Source organism: Cydia strobilella, chromosome 15, assembly GCF_947568885.1.
Source record: "Cydia strobilella chromosome 15, ilCydStro3.1, whole genome shotgun sequence".
NCBI lineage: Eukaryota > Metazoa > Arthropoda > Insecta > Lepidoptera > Tortricidae > Cydia > Cydia strobilella.
In genome coordinates, this window is record NC_086055.1 from 7,765,864 (window position 1) to 7,784,934 (window position 19,071).

Below are 19,071 nucleotides of genomic sequence, written 5' to 3' on the forward strand. Positions count from 1 at the left end.
GATTACTAAGATGGCATATAGTCGAGAAATTCGGACGGGCACCGCCGTGGCGGGGTGGCCTAGGGGTTCATGGCGTTAGCCGCGATAGCTAAAGACGCCGGTTCGAATCCGGCCTTCACCACTGGAGGGCTTCGTCACTTTTTCTTTAATATATGACATCTATTACAGTTTTTAACATCAAATTATGTAAAAATATTTTCCATAATGTCAATATCCAGAGAGGACCATGATTACGTTTGTATGGAGAAGCGGTCCGGCCGTCCTCTTTCCTTTGAATTTCTACATTTTCGTTAGTTCGTACTAAAACACAGTGTTAAAACATCGTTAAATTTATAATTATTAAAGTTATGTAAAATGTCGCTCCAGCTACGAGTAGCACACGATGGGCGCGACAGTATCTCGCCTGCGAGATAGACTACCCGTCCCACTCTAATTAATATAGTTAGAAAGACGGGTAGTCTAATTATCCCGCGGGCGAGATACTGTGGCGTCCCTCCTGTGCTAGCCCTACAGATTAATAAAAGGTTCTCAAATGTTGAATTGGGCTTCAGTAGCCTCCTAACAGACGTCATTTCAGCGCCTGCGCTGCGCTTCTACGCGCGTAGCCACAGTAATCACAGACAAAAGTTAGTGTAATGTAAACTTTATAATGTACTTACTAAGAGCGATATTAGCCTGCTTGTTCTTGTCCAGCTGGCCGCGTAGCGCTCGTAACCGACGCAACTTCAGCTCCTGCGCCTCTACGCGTTCGCGTAGTCGCCGTAGTCGCTCGCCTTCGACCGCCACCTAAAACCGAAAGAGGTAAAAAAATGAATATACTTTATTATTTATTCACATCAAAAAAGGGTTTACACAAGCACAATTATCGAAGCAAATCCACTAGTCAACCCAATATTGGCATCGTCTAACCCTCTTATTCATAAAACTTTACGGGCCTGATTAAGTTAGTTATGTTTTATCCCTTTCTTACAAATACATAAGTCAAAATGACAGATAAAGACAAACGATTCATAGCTAATTCAGGCCAGTAACACGTTTATGAATAACGCCGTAAAAATCGACAATTCTACGAATTATCACCACCTGTTGAATTTGAATGCCTTAATGTTGGCTTAGTGGATTGTGTTGGTTTTTGGCCACGTTTCATTATGGCTATATTATTATGAATTTCTTATTTTTCATTGTTCGCTGAAAACAGGCACCATAACGGCGCGCACCATTTTTTTTGATTGTTTGATTTCGTGGACATTAAGAATCGGCAACACAATAACATTGACAATATTACGTAACAATAATAGTTCAACAAAATTATGTGCTGATATCAGGGACCGGACAACTCCATCCTCGATAAAAGACTTTCAATTGACGTCTCTTTAAGATAGATAACCCAGAAAAATACTTACCAGTTTGAACTGCTAGCCCATTTATAAGGCTATCCCTGACCAAAATACTTACCAAACAATAAAGCTAGCCCTTTATAAGGGGGTAGCCCTTATAACTAACAATTTAGCGCTTTTTATCAAAAGTTCACTTATTATTTTAGCCAACTTACGTAAGTGGCCAGTATTGATTGACATTTATACATATGAAACTTTTTACAATCTCTAGTAAAATAGACACTGACAATTCAGAGCACATTATATGTATAGTAGACGATTCGTTCGCTATCGGATGCAAAGTAATGAGTGCTTTATGAACAAGGTAAATGGTTTAAATTAGCACGCTTATATGCTACGCGTAAAAGCGTACCCTTTTATAAGGCTAACCATTATAAGCAACATGCTTTGAGCGGATGATAAGGGTTTTGTAAGACCGCTTAATCATATGGGTTAGCGCTTATACAAGGGCTTTAAAAGCAAAATAAAAACGGGCCAAGTGCGAGTCGGACTCGCGCACGAAGGGTTAAGTACCATTACGCTCAAAAACGGCAAAAAAAATCACGTTTGTTGTATGGGAGCCCCATTTAAATATTTATTTTACTGTTTTTTTTGTATACTTACTGCGACAATAAATGACTTTAAATATTTATTTTATTCTGTTTTTAGTATTTGTTGTTATAGCGGCAACAGAAATACATCATCTGAGATACAATTTCAGCTGTCTAGCTATCACGGTTCATGAGATACAGCCTGGTAAAAGACGGGCAGATAGACAGACAGACAGACAGACAGCAAGCGGAGTCTTAGTAATAGGGTCCCGTTTTTACTCTTTGGGTACGGAATCCTGAAAAGGGTGAGTTAAACATTATCAAAACCCTTTATAAGGGATAGCGGGCAGGTCCTTGGCTGATATAGCGTGGACGAGCATAACATTTACTTTAAAATTTTAGTGTTTTTTAAATTTATTTACATGTTCATGATTTCTGTCTGTCTGTCTGTCTGTCTATCCGTCTGTAACAGCCTATTTTCTCCGAAACTACTGGACCAATTAAGTTGAAATTTGGTATACATTATGTAAGTTTGTGACCCAAAGACGGACATAAACAAATGAATTTTAAACATCGGGGCGACTTTTAGGGGACTAAATGAGAAAATTAAAAAATAAAGTTTTTCTAACTATATCGTGTTACATATCAAACGAAAAAGCTCATTGTGTGAATCTCAAATATATTTTTTTTATAATTTAAGGATAAATAGTTTAAAAGTTATTTAAGAAAACAGGTAAAAAATTACCATCCCCTCCCCCTTTATTTCCGACACTACTAAGTCTAAAATTTTGAAAAAAAAATACACAAAATAGTTCTTTACCTATAGATTACAGGTAAACCTATTAGAAATGTGCAGTCAAGCGTGAGTCGGACTTAATTACTTAGTTTTTGATCCGACCCCTACGGGTTTTTAAAGACATTTCACTCACGTTTCACATAAAAAATACATTGTTTGAATTGTAAAATGTACGGAACCCTTGGAACGCAAGTCCGACTCGCACTTGGCCGGTTTTTATATTTATTGTAGCTGAAAAATAAGGCATTTCTATTCTAGGCATTCCAGTAAAAGAGCTTCCAGTAAATAAACGTACCAGCTTTATTTAAGTAATTGGAAATAAAACAATATTTTTTACGGAAAGATAAGATTGATATTAAAAAAAGTCATTTATTGTCGCAGTATATATAAAAAACAGTAGTAGGTAGGCTTAAATTACAGCAGTATTATACAAGTAGGAACTAACTATATTCTTCTATATTACACATACACCACTCATTGCAGTACCCGTCGAAGTAATCTTTTAGTCGTGCCGCGTTGCAGATTCGCAAAAACTCGAGGGTCGCTCGGTGTCACGGGTGCAAGATTATATAACTCACTACCTATGGAGTTAAAACTAGTACAAAGCGATATCGCTTTTGCAAAAAGTCTAAAAACGTTACTAACAAACCTCGCTTGCTATACCATTGACGAATTTGTCGAAGCGTGTAGTGACTAAATTGAAAATCTAAACCTTGTACGATATTATTAATTATAACTATGTGTGTACCTATTATGTACCTACCCAATTTTGTGAATGAATTGTATCAAATTGTATATACTTATGAAACTTGACATGTAAAATACTATGTTTTATGAATAAATGCTTGAATCTTGAATCTTATTCTTGCTATGCCTATACAAACAAGGGGTTAAAACAAGCATTTTTTCGATTACCTGATAGAAAAATAAAAGGCCCGGCCACCTACCTACGTAAATGTACCAGTTCTTACTACACTATTGTCCCAATAGTTGTCACCTTAGATTTTAATCAAGACTAGGTCCCGTGTTTTAGCGCATTCGCGTAGCTATTTTTTTTATACCATGGTCGCTCGCCTTCAAATTCAACTAATAGCTAATACTTGTATAGGTTACATATCAGAAACAGCCAAAAAAAAACCGTCAGCTAACATTTAATCCTTTTAGTCGTGTCCTCAATTCATCATTCCCTACTATTCCTGAATCCTTACTAATATTATAAATTAATGCGAAAGTAACTCTGTTTGTCTGTTACCTCTTCACGCTCAAACCGCTAAAAATAGGCTAAAATACGGGCCAGGTTTCGAAGCTACGAATGGATGCCTAATTATGTACAGTCGGCTCGTTTCATAAACCCACAGTCATATTTTATTGCCATTCATTATGTAACATTCATACACCATTATTAAAAAAAACAAGATATTACTCAGTATCAGCAACAAGTCATACATGGAAAGCTCTAAAATAAATAATGTAGGTTTTAAAAAGCACAGGGCGAGCCATTTCGTTTATTTTATGGGGCTATTTATTGCGCCAAGTGTTTGTTTCTATTAAGCGAACGATAAATATCGCATTAGGCCTCCGTCGGACTCCACAGAGATTTATTAAGACCCAGGAAAAGTTTAATTTTTTCCCCCTTATCCGTTTACAATTTTCGCGGTTGGAAGTTACATTTTCTTGAATACCTAATAAAAAAAATCGTGGAGACATTTCGCAACTTAGTTATGGAAAAGCTGTTTGAAAATGATTTAAATTTATTATGGCGCTGTTGGCGAATTACAAAGTTTTGTATTTTTCTTATTTTTTTTTACTTTATATCATCATTATTCCTAGCGTTGTCCCGGCTTTTTCCACGGGTCACCGAAGTCTGAGGCCCGCTTTGGCAACTTATTCCAAGAATTGGTGTAGCCATTTGTTTTTACGAAAGCGCCTGCTAATTCCGTTAATTCCGGTTTCAGGTTTAAATAAATAAATATGTGTACAATAGGTAGAATAAGAATAGAATAAATAAAGATCATTTATTTTCAGCTCAAGGTTACAGACATTCCAGGGGTCTCCGCACTAGGCAGTGCCTGTATCGCGGGGAACCAATTACAATTTAAATATCAGACTTGTTACAATTAAAAACTATCATTTAGTCAGAAACTACTAACTACAAACTAAGGCTTAATCTAGACACAATATTGAAACTAAATTTTGTTAAATATGGCTTCCGTCTCGGCATAATTTTGTGAGTGCAGCAGTTTGAAAAGCAGTTTTTTCGCTTCCATTTGTGTGCAATCCCTGAGGTTACATAGTTTATTTATAGCATTGTATGTAGACGCCCTGATGCGTTTATAAGGTAGATTCATAAGTTCCGAAAAACTGCATGATTGGCCCGAGCCAGGGTCTGAATCCGCGACATCCGGTTTGAAAGTCACAAGCTCTCGCTGCTAGGCTACCAATGCTTCAATTTTTGAGAAAAGTATTAGAGATAGAAAAAAAATGTCAAGGTAAGAAATAATCAGTAATAAATTTTAAACAAAACATTTTATGTGCCTAAACCATGTGCCTATATCATAATTAGTTTGATGTACAAATAATGCTATTTTTATTTCTTGGCCTGATCTATATAACCGCTCGCAGTGTTCCTAGTAAATGAAATCTCGGATATGATTGTGTTTCGCAGCTAACTGCGGGTGAAATAAATAAAATGGGAAAACTGTTTATTTTATAGATGAGATTTATTTTGCCAGCGCAGTTTCATCGACAGTAATCGTTCACTGATTCAATACTCCCAATCCGATAAGACACAACGGAAAAAGGACAAAATCAATATTTAATCACTCGTTGAGCACATTATTGGTATAGAAATAAATTGCACCTGCTACCTGGCAATAATTACGGCCTGATTCAAACTTTAAGATACGTTAAAAATTTGCTAAAGATACGACATGGATCGGATATGTCAGTGTCAAAAGTGACATTTCTTCAAACAACGTTCTTTTGACTCTGACATATCCGATCCATATCGTATCTTTAGCAATTTTTTTTGAAGTGTCTTAAAGTTCGAATTAGGCCGTGTATCATCTCACCTTGCTTCGCTATAATGGAGAGTAAAAATGGGAAATAATTTGCAAGGTAATTCGTTGACATTAACGACCTTTTTTAAGAGACCAGAGTAAATTGTTTCAATTTTTGCATAGAATATCCTCAATTTAAGCCTCAGCTGGGAGCGGCCTAAATGTCAAATAGCAATATATTCCAGACGGTTGACACAAGAACGCGGTTTTGTTTCTTTTCCTTCATTTCCCTACAAATGCGTCCAATTGCGATTTTATTTTAACTTAATTGAATACAAATACAAACCAGGCACTACGAAAATTTTATACAAAAAAAAAATTACGTCTTTTGACACGAAATTGCATGTAGAAACATATACACTTCAATTTCTGTACCCTCAAGAGATTACGCTTCGTTTATTAAAAAATCTGAAATTGGGAAGCATTTTTCGTATCGCGTTTCAATTCTCGGAACAATCTGGCCGATGGAAAACCCCCAGAACTTTCATGGACACGCTTAGAATTTAAATGAAATAAAAAAATAAAAATAAACGTTTGCTAAGGCTCCTGAGTATCGGAATAGACATGGCAAAGGACTAAGAACGGACTCGTTATAGCTAAGACGAAGTTGCGGAACCGTCTACTTACCGCGCTTGTTTACAAATAAACAAAGTGAGGTTTGCTGTTGTTATAAAACAAACAAGGGGCTGTTTTTTAAGTTCGAAGCAACTAGGTCGCAATAATCGGAGTGTTTGCACCATGTCGATACACAGCTACGTCGTAATGAAACTTACCTAATACCTACAAAATTCAGTGGTTGAGACTGGTTTGAAAAACTTTATGCTCTAGACTAGGAAAATAATGTAGTGTCGTGTATAAAAAGCTATGTTGTAGTGGATAAAAATTAAAAGTAAATTGTAGTCGTTGGAAAGGAACTATGGTGAATTTAGAATAAAGCCTCGATATGCCTGCGGCAGAGTATTGTCCTATTGGAGTACAAGGACCTCTTGTTACATCTAAACCGGTGCTGGAAGCCTAGCAGGGAGATTTAAATTGACAAGGCCAGATAAGTTACATGCAGTTTAATATTAATCAGTAAGAAGGTCCCTACTGTACATGACCGCTAGGTCAGTGGTCAGTTTACATCCTTATTCCTATGCTAGCGGTCGCGAGGTAGAACGGGACGTGAAATTCCGGCCGGATTAAGGTACAAAAGTTAGTGCACTCAAGAATCCTTCATGGACGTCGCTGCAGGTGAAATCCCAACGTCGGTAGCGGCGACCAAAGCGCTGGCCGAAGAGTGCGGGCGTCCGTCAAGCCGGGCTTAGCAAAGCCGGGCTGAGGACAGGCCGCAAGGGCTGGCCCTTTGTGTGGGGACCTACATGAAGCGCCTTGGAGTCACGGTTAGGTGCACAGCCTGCGGGTCAGAACTGCGTCCTACGGTGTAAGGTACGGCGTCACTGCGCCGCGCCGAAAAGCTGGCGGCGGGCACCTGCGCGCTGAGGCGCGCGGTACTCCATCCTGCCGGGAGGGTGGTGGCGATAACGAATCCGACCTCACGCGTACCACAGTAAATCACACGCGGAATCACGCGCACTTAACATTTAAGGGGCTCCTCCCTGCCTAGTCGGACGGCAGGGGACAATGGTTTGTTCGTTCTCCGAGCTTCGCAAAAACCAGCCGTCCCGGGCCCACTCAGTATCCAGTCTGTATCTCCAAGAAAAAAACGCCTTACCCGCAGATAGCGTTCCAATACGCGCTTGCCTTCCGAACGTCAAATCACCTCGAACTACTTTCTAATTCGAACAATGCTCAAATATATTTGTTAACATTAATAATACTTTAAAAGACTAATGTTTATTACTAATAATTATATACTTAATGTCATTCTTTACTTCGTTTCATTTACAACGTCGTTTATCTTTGCGTAAAACTAAACCGTGAAAACTGTCACTTCAATTTTTGACAGATAAACGTCATTGCCCGGTGTACCTACAATTCTCCTTTTTAAATCAACCAATGATTTCATATATGATTTTAAAACACTAAATAACTCGAAACGTGACCGATCTAAATAGCTTCAGTGAAATGCGAGGAACATTTTGATATGCTTTTGGCTAAGTTCTGTTCAGTGGTTGTGATGTAATTTGGATGTCAAGTTTCGCCAAAATCACGTGCTTCTCTTGACCTGTTCTTCGAAGTTAGCTGATTAAGAGGCTGGACGTCTTACTCAACCTACAGCTGAGAAGGTATGCTTTAGTTTTACATAAGTGTTATACTGGAAAACATGTTATTTTGTTGAAAATCCGACATTGATGTTTTGGAGATTAAATGATAGGTTATCTTGGGTATGAATGTATGTAGCATCGCTACAGTAGCATTATATTTATTTCTACGTATTCAAACAGAAAGTTTATTACTCGTACTTACACGTGTGGTACTTTCTTAGTGATTAACATTTACTTAGTGACTTATTATCAAGATAATAACGTAGGCCAACAAATAAATACTCGACAAAAACACTTTTCCTTTCCTTTGCTTTGTTGTACAAGCAATCTAAAAATATTTTTCTATTTGCAAAACCTTGCCACGAGTTTGTGAAGTAAACGAAGCCTAAACATGGAAATATTTCACAATTACCCTATTATGTTATGTATAAACTTTATTTAGCAAAATGCTTGACAGAATTTCTGAAGATATTCTTAACTCCAACATAGGGCGAAACCTAATAAAATTCACGTAAGTTTTTGGAGTTCTATTTTTATTTAAATAAAAGGAAATATTGTTAGCTTTCCTGGTAATGTTTGTGGTTTACGCCATTCACGTGTGCAGTTTGAACAACTTATTTTAATACCTAAGTCATACCTATCTAAACAATATTTAAATACAAAACAGTCTCCATTCCTTAGACCAGTAGGTACTTTTTGTGTACCCACAGTACTCCACAATAATACCTAAACATTTTATTTTTTTATATTAACTCCGCATTACCAGTAAGTGTGTTTCTCATTGACGGATTTTTATCGTTCTGGGTGTTCTGAATCTCGGAATATTATGCTGTAATTAAAAAAATCTTTATTTAAGCCTAGCGCGCAAGTCTCGCCTGAGCCGAGTAAGAGCCAAAATACCTTAGCAACACGAAGGATCTCCGCCCATTCTCTACTAGGTCCCCGGTTATTATCTTAGTGTAGTAGGGTAGGACGGGGACAATTGAAACACGTTATGTTTAAAACAAGTCAAATTTCTCGATAATAACAATACGCATGTTACGCAATACTCAGGTTATGCGGTCAGTCATTCTTAAATCCTGGATCAATAGCGCTCTAGCGCGCGAGCAACGTAGTAGTCTTGAGGAGCCGTTTAAAAATTTCGCGGTATAAAGTGAAGGACCTGTGCTCGCATCCTTTTTCGTTAATTAATTTTTTTACTTATGTATTTTGACTAAGTACTTAAGTTCTTTTGGTGTTTTGGATGGGATTTATGGAATATTTTAACTGCCATTAAAAAGCGATGGAGTTGTTTGTAAAGAATATTGGTCCTTGCAGTAAAACGTGGCGTGGGGCGGTTGAAATAACGTACTTGGGGACGATTGAAACGTTTCAAACAAATAGTTGATTATTGATTACTTCTTTTTTTCCAAAATAATACATGCTTTGTGAAAAAGGGAGTGACAGTGATTTTATTGTGGTCATGATTGAAACATTGTTATAATTTAAACTTTTGACTTTTGTATGAAACACAATTATGTATTTCTACAAAAATGCCTTATCGTCATATCTTGTTGTTGAATTAACACGTTTGATAAAGCTAATAATATGTTTAAGATAATCACAACAAAGAAGTCTAGATGTCTTACAATTTTTTTTGCATCCCTTTCTTTGATCATGATCTTCAGACGCAGATAAATTGCGAAATATTTGTAATTTTTTTGCGAACTTTAGTCGAGCTCATTGAATGCCGTTAGAGTTATTTAAAAAAGATTAGAAATAACAAATTATCTTTAATTTTGCCGAATACATTAAGGTGTTTCAAACGTCCCCACATAGTGTTTTAATTAATCAACCTATGGGGTCAATTGAACCACTCTTCCACATTCTCTTTAATTCCCTATCATTAAATAAAATAGTTACAGGCGGTTAAACAAAGTGTTTCAAACGTCCCCGTCCTACCCTACATCTAATTTTAACGGCGATGTATGATGTATACTTGATGGCACACTACTCGTTCCTTGCCGATGGCATAATTTAGATGCTCCTGCTTTTGCCGTGGCTCGTATTAGAGATACGAGACAAAGTTGGTAGTAACAAGAACTAGAAACTTGTCAAAAGTGTTGGCAGTGAAGTTTTGAGACACGAAGTAACGAACATTACAATTACAATTCTCTTTTTAGGGTTCCGTAGTCCACTAAGAACCCTTATACCTAGTTTCGTCATGTTGGTCTGTCTGTCCGTCCGCGGCTGCTCCGTGATCGTTAGTGCTAGAAAGCTGCAATTTGGCATGAAAACATAAATCATGCATGGCGACAAAACGGTAAAAAAAAAACTACAAGATTATTTTAGGGTACCTCCCTTATAAAATGGTATTTTTTTGAAAAAAAAAAATTCGCTTTGTGGGATATGGTTGGATAGGTCTTTTAAAATGAACATGGGTCTCTAACAACCATTTTTTGACTAAGTGAATATTTCAGAAATAATCGCTCCGAAAGAAAAAAAATATATGTGTATCTCCTCTAACTTTGGTATTTATTGATCTTCTAGTGCAATGTAAACGTGTCTTCTTCACAATTAAGTGCATTTCTAATAGCAATATTATTAGTTCTCTAATCACTTCGCCACTTTTCATATCAATGTATCAAAATGTGTCAAATAGTATTTCCAAAAAAGTAAACCAGTAAGTAAAGTCACTGGGTTAGTGACGGGATGGTCACACCTATATTTTATAGAAACAATTTTATAACGGAATCATTTAATTGTTTCTGTGAAATCGGAGTTTTTTGAGAAATGCTCCCAGGAGGTATGAGGAGTCAATATTCGAATACACTAAATAAATGCCGCCTCGACTTTGATCTTATTAGAACCTATGTACTTCGATGTCTAGATATACGTAGATATAGATATCTAGTGGGATCCATTCGGTAATGGCGCTAAGCCAAAAATATTTTATATGAACATTAAGAGTAATTTCATTAAAATTAATTTGCTACTCTTAATAATATCTTAGCTTACTCAGCTGCCATAACCACATCTCTACCGGGACGAGGTTATATTAATATTTACATAGTGGAATTTGGATATTTGCGGCACTGGTTTTAGTAGAATAAATAATTAAATACACAGGTATACTCTGCACGTTCGAAGCGAGGGATTATCTCGTCAGAGCGAGCACAAACTGACAATACATTTTATGCAACTCAAAAGTGCTAGAACATCTCTAATATTCATTGTTGGGATTATCCTAAAGAATTCCATTAATTGTTCGTAATTAATAATGCATCCCACTTAAACCCAAAGCATAAAACGGTCTTTGTAAAGCCCAATCCTGGCTTTGGTAATTAATAAACCTATGCTGCGCTAATACCTAAAGTGCGGGACTACCAACGTGCAACGCTCGTGTACCACCGTCTCCACATGAAGCCACAAATGTACTAATTCGCAAAGCTCTGGCAATCGTTAGAACACCTAAATAACTTCACATTAGCCTCGTTAAGCACAAACTGTTCCATTCTACTTACATTGCTACAACTTGTGCGAATTTAAGCCACACATTAGCACATAAGACCTTGTAACAATGTCTCGAGACGAACTAAAATCGCATGCAGATTTGCATAGAAGCTCGGAAATACAATTAATATGACGGTAACATAATAATATTTAATGTAATGAACCCTGAGAAGGATTCTTGTCTCAGATGTAGGTGGATAAGGTTTTGAAGTGTTTGATGAAATTGTTTTGTCACTATCTCTTTAGCTTTAGCTTTTAATTATTTTAAAACGTTATTTTGGGACTGTGAAGCCGTCTTGCCTGCTGTGTTTAAGTGTTATGTGCGACTGCGATTTCTTCTGTGGTATTTGCATTATAACCAACAAAAAGACTTTCAATGACAAGCAAGATAGAGCAGGTATATTACTGCATGCAGCGTCGGCACTACATATATATATATTTTTATGAGCTTACTTAATTCCTGTAGCTAGGAATAAAACCTGATACTGCCGCGCCGCCCAGTGTCAACAATACAAGATGAACCTAGCGGGTTATGTGAGACCTAACCGGTAGTGGTACCTGATGCTGCCGCGCCTCCTGCTGCTTCAGGTACCGCAGCCGCTGCTCCTTGGCGCAGAGCAGCTGGTGCTGCGTGTCGATCTGTTGCTGCTGTCGCAACGCCATGGCGCGCAGCTCGCCCAGTGTCAACTCCACCCCTTCCCCCAGCTGTGGACAAACAGACATATACATTATTATACTGGTTGGCTGGCCGAGAGCCTGCTAATTTTAAATTCAAGGTGATTAAAGTATAATTTTTGAGACATCTCACCAATAAAAAGAGGAAAAAAACCGTATCAAGAACGTTGATTGATATAGGTCTGCTAAAATTGAAGTAGACGACGCGCAGTATTACAAGTTATTGGATGCACGTACTTGCACATTGAAGCCAACATTCGCTACTTCAACGATAGATTATTGAACACGAACATATTGAACATGGCAGGGATTTCAGCGGGGGCTGTATACGGTTAATACCTAATATCTGCGTAAGCTTACAGGTACCGTATAAGTGAGTAATATATGGATCTTTAAGTAAGGATTAGGAAAACACACAAAAACCTGTTAAAAATAATCGCCTAACACTTTTTCGTTTCGATTTTTTGCGCTATTAGCCTTTCTTGATATGACAATATTCTAGAAATAGGTAGTAGGTACTTACTTAATAAAATATTACGTAAGAGGGACCGAATATCAATTTGATGCGAAATGTGATGGAAACAAATTGAAAAGCTTTTCTACTAACTTCAGCCAAACATTATTATCATAAAAAGAATTGGGTTGTTCGCTTCAATAATCTCAAGCGAACTTTGTCAATTTTCCTCCAGGAGCTAACTTTCCTCCGGGATAAGTTAAGACATATGCGATCGAGATATTTATTATGAAGATATAAATAATAGCGCCGTGATGCCCGTGATCCTGGCGGCACCCCTTTTGTAGGACGCAGTAGAAAAATTGCGGTCAAATTAACCCAAATCCAAACCCAAATTCTCAGGTAAAAGTTTTAACCACCCAGCGTACCGTGAATTATGATTGCAACCTCGATGGACAAACCACCACCCATAAACGCAACGTTGTGTTGTGTCCCGTCTATTCTGAATGGAATTTCGAGCTTGACATAGTGACCCGAACTAAACCTACAAAGCAACAGATATTAATACCTCAAAATAGATGTGCCTCGAAATATGAGTGTATAAAGGAGATAACTCGAGGCCAGCGGTCAGCCAGTTTATCCGTGGCAAGTGCCGCCGGACGATTGTTCCTGATCCTCTGTGTAATTTCACTATATTCCCTCGTAGTTTAGTAAAGATTTTTTTGGATGTTTAGACAGAGTGCTTCGTCACTGTCATAAGATAGCGACTTATTTTTAGAAGAGGAATGCTCGGCGAAATGAAGGATTACGCGAATCATCGGTTACTATATTGCGAGAAATGTTCAAGGTTTTTTGCCCTCTCTGAACTTCAGTATGTATTTCCATTTGAGAGAACACAGATGTATCAACGGAAACTTTTACAATGTGTCTATCAACGCGAAAAGTTATCAGGTAGAATTTACTCTCTTCTCAGCACCTATTTACCATTCATCAGCGATAACCTAACTCTAAATCTATGCGAAAACTTCAACTATTCAATTTGCGCAACCCGGCAACAAAAGCCAACCACGATGATACATACAAATGGAATGTCTTATTTCACTCCTACCAGGGCGGTTCGTATAAGATACTTGTATTTCGGTATTTTCGGTCCTTTTTAGGAAGGCGTATCGGGAGAATTAAGGGCGGCAGCGGTCAGGATTTATATGTGCCTTGACACTTGTTGATAGCCGCGTCCGGCCAAAGTACCAAGATAAATAATACTGCGTTACTGTCGCACGCGCGGCGATAGAAATGATAATAGCTGTCGTTGATGTATGGAAATTGAAATGGGGCAGCGCGCGTGACTTTTGCCTGGGATTTATTTATTATGACTATATGTATGTATATGTGTTAACGATTTAATGCTAGTATGTCTCACAACAGTTTAAATTCGATTATATGTATATAGTTGGCAGGTTTCATATTTTTTTTATGTGATGATGATCAAACTAACAAAACTGGCAAAGGTATAGAGATCTAAGGTATCTTTGTCAGTTGCACTTATCAATGTTTTTGGCTAGTTTTGTGGTATCGTTTTCGTTCCGGCGGGCGAAGTGTTCGAAAAAAGTAAATAGAATTACTCCACAGATTGACGTCAATAGATTGACGAGGCTTGTAAAAATAGAAAATAAAAATCATGAACAAGAAACTACTTAATGCTTGAATTCTGCAGAATAGTACAAAATTATTTATTTTGCTTTTAGGGGTATTTCGCTTGCTTATTGAGTTTGAGTTATTCATAAACACAACGGGAAATTTAAGTTTCAATGGTATTAATAGGACGCTCAAATAACCGTAGTTGAATAGAGGAATCAATGCGCAAATGAATTAAGTCGTACGAATGGCAAATAACTAACATAATTTCAAATTTCCATGCGATGAAAGCATTACACGCAATAGCGGAATCAAGGGAGTGTTTGAGACGCTGTTTTAGTCATTCATATCTTTATTAAATTTGCTAACTATATAACGCAAGTTGGTATGGAGTGGAATGAACACGTGCAAGTATAGTTGTATGCAAAAGAGCACATACATAATTATCTACTTTTGACGTCTACTATTTAATGTAATTTTAAGTACGTAGAGGTTAAAGTACAATTATAAGCGGAAATTTGTTAACAAAAAAATAAGGCTATTTTTTGCAAATACATAACTTGAATACCAGATGGAACAATCCATACGATTTCATTTTATAGGTCAAAGATCACAACAAATTGCAACCACAAAAAATGTTAGTGGCCGTAAGTGAACTTCTATGTTCACTGTAGAACGATAGACGAACATTTCCATAAACATGAATATTGTATGAACATACAGAACACTAATGATATTTTTCTATCGTATCGTATAAAAATGGAACGTGTTGGATGTTGCGAATGTGGGCATCGATGGAGCATACATTTTAATAATGCCGGCATGAAATGTTAATGAAATGAAAGGTTTTGCGTGGGTTCGATAACTCGGTACTTTGTTTTGATTCGAATGAAATCCCTTTTACGGATTTAGCTCAAACACATCCTTACATAACCATTGGAACTATACACATTTTTTGTACGTAAAGCGGCGACGTTTCTAAACCTATGTAGAGAAACACGATAGAAGGTAAAAAATTCAATTTCAAATAAATCTATTCTATAACTGCACTTTTACCAAGTAAGGAAGTACCTGTATTTTTATTTAATTAGCTGACGGATAGGCTACTGTAGTCTCACTGGAATCAAGTGAATAAAACCGGACAAGTGCGAGTTGGACTCGCCCACCGAGGGTTCCGTACTTTTTAGTATTTGTTATTATAGCGGCAATAGAAATACATCATCTGTGAAAATTTCAACTGTCTAGCTATCACGGTTCATGAAGTACAGACTGGTGACAGACAGATGGACAGTGGAGTCTTAGTAATAGGGTCTCGTTTTTACCCTTTGAGTACGGAACCCTAAAAACGAGCACGCGCCTATGTTCTAAGAATTTCCTTTATTAAACTTAAACAGTTTATTTTTGAAAATTAAACTCAGTATGAGTAATTTACTGTGTTCTGTTCTGTAGCTCAGATTGTAAATGTACAGGGTACAGCTCATATTGTACGAATACTCTAAATCGAAAATTTCTTGATCGCCCAAAAAAGCTAACATTAGTAATTGATTGTTAACAAAAATAGGGTCCAAAAGTTGTACAAAAATTTTAAAATTTTATTTCATTATTTTTTTCTCAGTAATGAGAATGAGTCTTGAATTGAAAGAAACAATAAAGTTGTAAGTTACGTCATTATATAATAATTTCAAAAAAATATAAAAAAATATGGTTGTCTGTAAAGTCGGTTTACGGACGATAATTTTGCGTGATAACGTCATAAGAAAACATTGACGTAACGTTACCATGGAGATCTGTCCACAACGTTTCCATGGAGATCTGTCCACAACGTGACACTTTTTCGTGCATGCTACCGGTGTTCATCGATTTATAAGACGTTATCACGTCAAAATATTTTTTCAAATTGTAACAAAACGAAATGAAACAATGTCGGTAACAATATTGACTGTATATAGGTACGTAACAGCGCGTATTTAGTCTAAATTAGTTTGCATAAGTTAGTCAGTTGGCAAAACATACAATTCAAGTTGAAACTAATGTTAATCCCGTGACATAAACGAAGTGCGGATTAGTTTGCGAGTAGTTAAAATAGTTGATCCGTATGCGCAGGAAGCAGTTCCAATAAACGGTGCTTGAATAAGGTTAAGTACACACATGAATTAATAATTAAAGGGTGTTTAGTGGAGTGCAGCAGTGAAGTGTACTACAGTTTTAATTATGAACAGTGTAAGAAAAAATATGCAGGGATTAGGATACCACGTCACGTGACGATGCCATTAAAAATGATAACCGTGAAGAACTATACATATTCCGAATAACGAAAGCATTCGCGCACAAATGACATCCGCACTACGGTACTGTCGGAGATTTTCCAAGCGTCATAATATATTTTTGTACAGCGCCTTCATACGGCTTCTGCTAGGGTTATCATTTACTGACTATAACATGGCCAAGCATTCAATTAAATTTTAATCTTTAATGTCAACAACACAACATGTCAAAATTATAATAAAAATAAAATACATAACTAGCAATACTTACAAAAAACACACACGTTAGAAACTTTAACTTTAACACGCTTATAAAAATCTGTTTATACAGCAAAAGTTAACCGTTTTAATAGTTCCGATGATGTGGATGTGATAAATGATGTAAATAAAACGAAAACAGTCAAATTATGTCTTACTTATTGAAGTCGCCTTTTTTAGGCTGACTTTTGTTGAATACAGACGATGGAATGAAGGTAATCCGTCACTTTTTTCTTAATTTTAGGTAATAGATTTTCTTGATAAATTCCAGCAACGATCCTTAATAAACAGTAGCAAAAATAGATGTAGCGGTTGTGGTGTTGTCAGTGTTTTTGTCAAAACTACATAACGTAGCGAGCTTGTACAATCTAATGTGTAAACCAAATTTTCAAGTTTGGTTTTTCCACATACCCTGTAACAACAGGGAAAATACGAAAGAATCCAGCGACGTGGCAACCCTAACCGCGATGTCAAAGGTAGGTCCTCGGAATTAATTAGTGACGCCGGGTAAAACTACTCTACTGATGTCTACTTTCTCCTACAGTTGGAAAAACCTTCAATTGAGAATGCATTTAAATAATTTGTAAGTTAACACATATAAAATGGTACAATGACCGACTGGAATTAAGTTTTGTAATCCTAGTATACAAACTAGATGACAATAAAAATGTAGAGATGATTTTTTTGTCAAATGTGTCATTCATGACTTATACTCATTTTATAGCAGTTAATATCGGCTACTGATACTATAGTATTTTATACAATCGTGATATAATAGAGAGCTTTTCAGTCGAGTACCGTGTTTAAGCAACGAAGCTTGCTGAGTTGCTTAAGTTAAGGTACGAGATTGAAAAGCTTGATTATATCACTATTGTATACAATACTTTTTCTACGAGACAAAAAAATAATACTTTCAACTAGTAGAATCATATAGGTAAACAAACCAAAAGTATACAGCTAAGGTGCAGCTAAGATACGCGAGCTGCCGCAACCCGCGATACCTTCATACTCGTACGCGCCCCGGCCGCCGGGCCCCGTGCCCCCGGCGGGTTGATCAACGACACCTCCTCATAACTCATGAGGCCCTGGTACCTGCTCCTTGCTAAATTCAATTTTAAAACAGTTTTTTTCTCGATTTTGGCCACCGTAGCCTATGGAGACTAACAAGCAACGCTAAGCGGTTATCGTAGGGTATGGATGTTGCTACATGAAGGGTGTCACATGCGCGTTTCTGACTTATGAAGCAATTGTTTCTACTACAACATAAAATAAAATGTTTTTGTTAGCCAACCAATCGCAAAGCAGATGCGACGCAGCAGCATGTTTAAGTAGGCTAATTTGCATTGAATCGAGTCTCCTTAAACAAGAAATATTTTATCGAAATGTATGAAGTTCTATTTTCAAAATTTTTATAATTGACTAAGCCGTATCGATAAAATTCTTATGCTTGAGTCGGAAGTGCCATAGACTATCCAACGTTGAAAAGAGTAAGGTTGTAGTGTTGCATGTGAAGTTGTAATACACGGATTATACTCGACGAGTAGAAAAAATAAGTTTTATGGGATATTTTCCAATGGATATTGAATAAAGACACATAAAAAGTCTGGTTATTTAATTTGAAAATTATATTCGTTCAGATAGTTATATTCGTTTCGTTAAATGGCACCGGGCAATTTATGCAGTCAGAAATTTAAGACTAGTCGACAAACTCTAGACGAGAGCAGCAAACAAAATAAAATGGAGCAACGTTCAAAAGGTTGATACAATAGAATTTATGAGCAAGATTCACTCAGTTCGAGAGAATAGTTCCCAGTACACCTCCCGCCTAGTCCACGAAAGCCAAACGTGATTAATGATTCGCCCGCTCCATAGAAGGCCGGTTTAACTCCCAAAACGAACCACATCTGACAAATCACAGTTTAGATACGATGTTTAAATTCGGCATCACTCTACTTTGACACAGTTATGAGTATGACTGCAGTTCCAATATTCACCTTTATGTCTGATATTATCCTATATGTTTTAATGTTATACGTACTTTATGCCTATTCATGGAAAATCTGTGGAATAATGATAAGCAATCAACAAGAGTAACGCCTTTTTAGTAACGAATCTATCACAATCGGTATTATAATATTAAAGTAATTTACAAAAACCTACCTTTTCCAGGAGGTGCATTTCATCTTCTAAAGCTACAAGCCACATTTCATAAAGCGAGTGGTTTTGCCGTAAAAATGATTGTATGCTATATTTATTTTTACGAACGATAAATGCAATACGCTTTGCCACAATTCATACCAGTCA

At 36.9% G+C, this 19,071-nt stretch overlaps 1 protein-coding gene and 1 long non-coding RNA gene across 13 annotated transcripts in view; one reads left to right on the forward strand and one right to left on the reverse strand.

The window, feature by feature from the left end:
* Window positions 1–19,071, forward strand: part of LOC134748015 (uncharacterized) — a 508,661-nt gene that overhangs the window by 248,845 nt on the left and 240,745 nt on the right. The window lies entirely within an intron of this gene.
* LOC134747983 (apoptosis-stimulating of p53 protein 2) overlaps window positions 1–19,071 on the reverse strand; it is a 339,061-nt gene that overhangs the window by 41,451 nt on the left and 278,539 nt on the right. For 11 of the 12 annotated variants that reach the window (XM_063682674.1, XM_063682676.1, XM_063682672.1 and 8 more), the window contains 2 exons: window positions 12,028–12,186; window positions 660–786 (listed from right to left, as the gene is read on the reverse strand). In XM_063682674.1, coding sequence (XP_063538744.1) covers window positions 660–786; window positions 12,028–12,186 — 286 coding nt within the window. The remainder of the gene's footprint in view (window positions 1–659; window positions 787–12,027; window positions 12,187–19,071) is intronic. The other variant, XM_063682670.1, reaches the window with a different exon arrangement.